This window comes from Olea europaea, chromosome 19, assembly GCF_002742605.1.
Source record: "Olea europaea var. sylvestris chromosome 19, O_europaea_v1, whole genome shotgun sequence".
Classification (NCBI taxonomy): Eukaryota; Viridiplantae; Streptophyta; class Magnoliopsida; order Lamiales; family Oleaceae; genus Olea; species Olea europaea.
In genome coordinates, this window is record NC_036255.1 from 9,258,941 (window position 1) to 9,260,772 (window position 1,832).

General features: G+C 34.9%; 1 protein-coding gene across 1 annotated transcript in view; it reads left to right on the forward strand.

Moving 5' to 3' along the window:
• Window positions 1-503, forward strand: part of LOC111368730 (transcription factor bHLH112-like) — a 3,844-nt gene extending 3,341 nt beyond the window's left edge. Inside the window, exon 6 of the mRNA XM_022990149.1 lies at window positions 36-503. Within this exon, the coding sequence (XP_022845917.1) occupies window positions 36-185 (150 nt within the window). The 3' untranslated portion in view covers window positions 186-503. The remainder of the gene's footprint in view (window positions 1-35) is intronic.
• The last annotated feature ends 1,329 nt before the right edge of the window (window positions 504-1,832 follow it).

Sequence of the window (1,832 nt, forward strand, 5' to 3'; positions counted from 1 at the left end):
GTTCACTTACCGAACACATTATGTATTATATGCAGGCAGCTGATAAACATAAGGATAAAGAAGGGCCAACACACGATCTAAAAAGTCGTGGACTTTGCCTTGCTCCAATCTTAAGCACCTTTTCAGTGGCTGCAGAGTCTGCATCTGATTTTTGGAACCCTACATTCGGAGGAACATTCAGTTAGAGAAAAAAATTAACCAAAAAGAACCCTGAAAAAAGGTTGGGAACAGAGAAGAAACTGCAAAAATAGAGCCATTGTTGCCTTCTGCAAAAAAAAAAAAAAAAAAATGGGGTAAAGTTTCAGTTAATGCATGGTCTGATGTAGGCTAAAAAATGATAGTACATGCCTTGCACTAATAACTTCTCTTTGTACCGTATATAGTTAGTTATGGCTAGTTGAGTATTAAGAAAGAAAAAATGATAAATTTTGTTTATTATGTAAAATGGTGTCTAATGCTATGTATCATACTCAAGGTGGAAAATGGAACTTCAATTTTCAGAACTCCCGAACTTCATAGAATCATCGGGTTTCTGACGTGATATTGCGTCTTTTGCCCTTCCACTCCATCACAAACACGCATTTTGGGGCGGGTTATTGAGAACAGGGACAGGTGCTAAGTCTAGCTGTGTTTTATATTAGTTTAATAGGGGATATTGTACACAATATTATGGATTAAGCTAAATATTTTATGCAGGGTTGATCATGTAGCTTTAGTTCATGCAAAGAATGTGAAAAAAAAAATTCAAATATTAAAAAAATCAAGGCAATATTATTGAATTCAATAGTGTAAAGAATGTGCGGATGAAACTTGCTAGCATCGGGTTCATCCATCGCATCTAAAAACCAATCATTTGAGTGGCCCAATCCATGGGCTTAAGAGCATATCCTTGATGCACCCTAACAATCCCTCCATCAACGTGATGCTCCTGTGACTCGAAACTCAAGACTCATGACCCTAGCTCTGATATCATTTGTTTGGATAGAGTTTTAATCATTTTATCAAAAATTCAATCGGTGTCCGGTGATGGCAGGTTAAACCTTTTTAAAACATTCAATCACCAACATTTGAATGACCAACTCGTGAACTTAAGAACGACCTTGTTGCACCGCAAACAGAAATTTTAATTTGTTTACTTTTAAATATTGTAGTGGGAGTCAGATAATGTCCTGTTCATATTTTTTAGGATTTCCTATAACAATGACTGACTCATTCTATGTGTATTGTCATGATTTAAGACAGGCATCCTTTAGAATTTTTTTAATAATCTATAATAGTAAACCCATAATTTAAGACATAAAGAGAATCTACAGTTCTACACGACAAGTGACAATACATAAAAAAAGAACCGTACTTTTTGAGAGCCCCAAACTTTTTCTTGAGAGCATGTCTTGGCATCTGCTTTACAAACTTTCTATGACTTGAATTGACAAGTTGATGGGAATTATTCCATACCTTCCATCATCAGGATAAGTCGGGGTCGAAGAATTCAATTCTTACATATTTTATTTTTTCTAAGGGTAGAAAAAGAAAAATGCGAAGGAATGTTGGAAAGGAAAAGCAACTTGGCATCATTGTGAAGTAGGAAAAGTATGTACGTGTAATCTTAATTTGACATCCAAAATTGGTTTTGATGTTTTGGCTAATCATGGTAAACTCTTTATTTGTCTTCTGTGACAAGTGTTACCAATTAAAAGGGTTCTCAGTTTATACAACTTTGAATCTCATAGTGAAAGTAATTTATGTGACTATTGACAATATCATCGAGGGAAGACCGACATATATAAAGTCACTGAAATCATTGGTGCCACCAACATACATTTTGACAATGC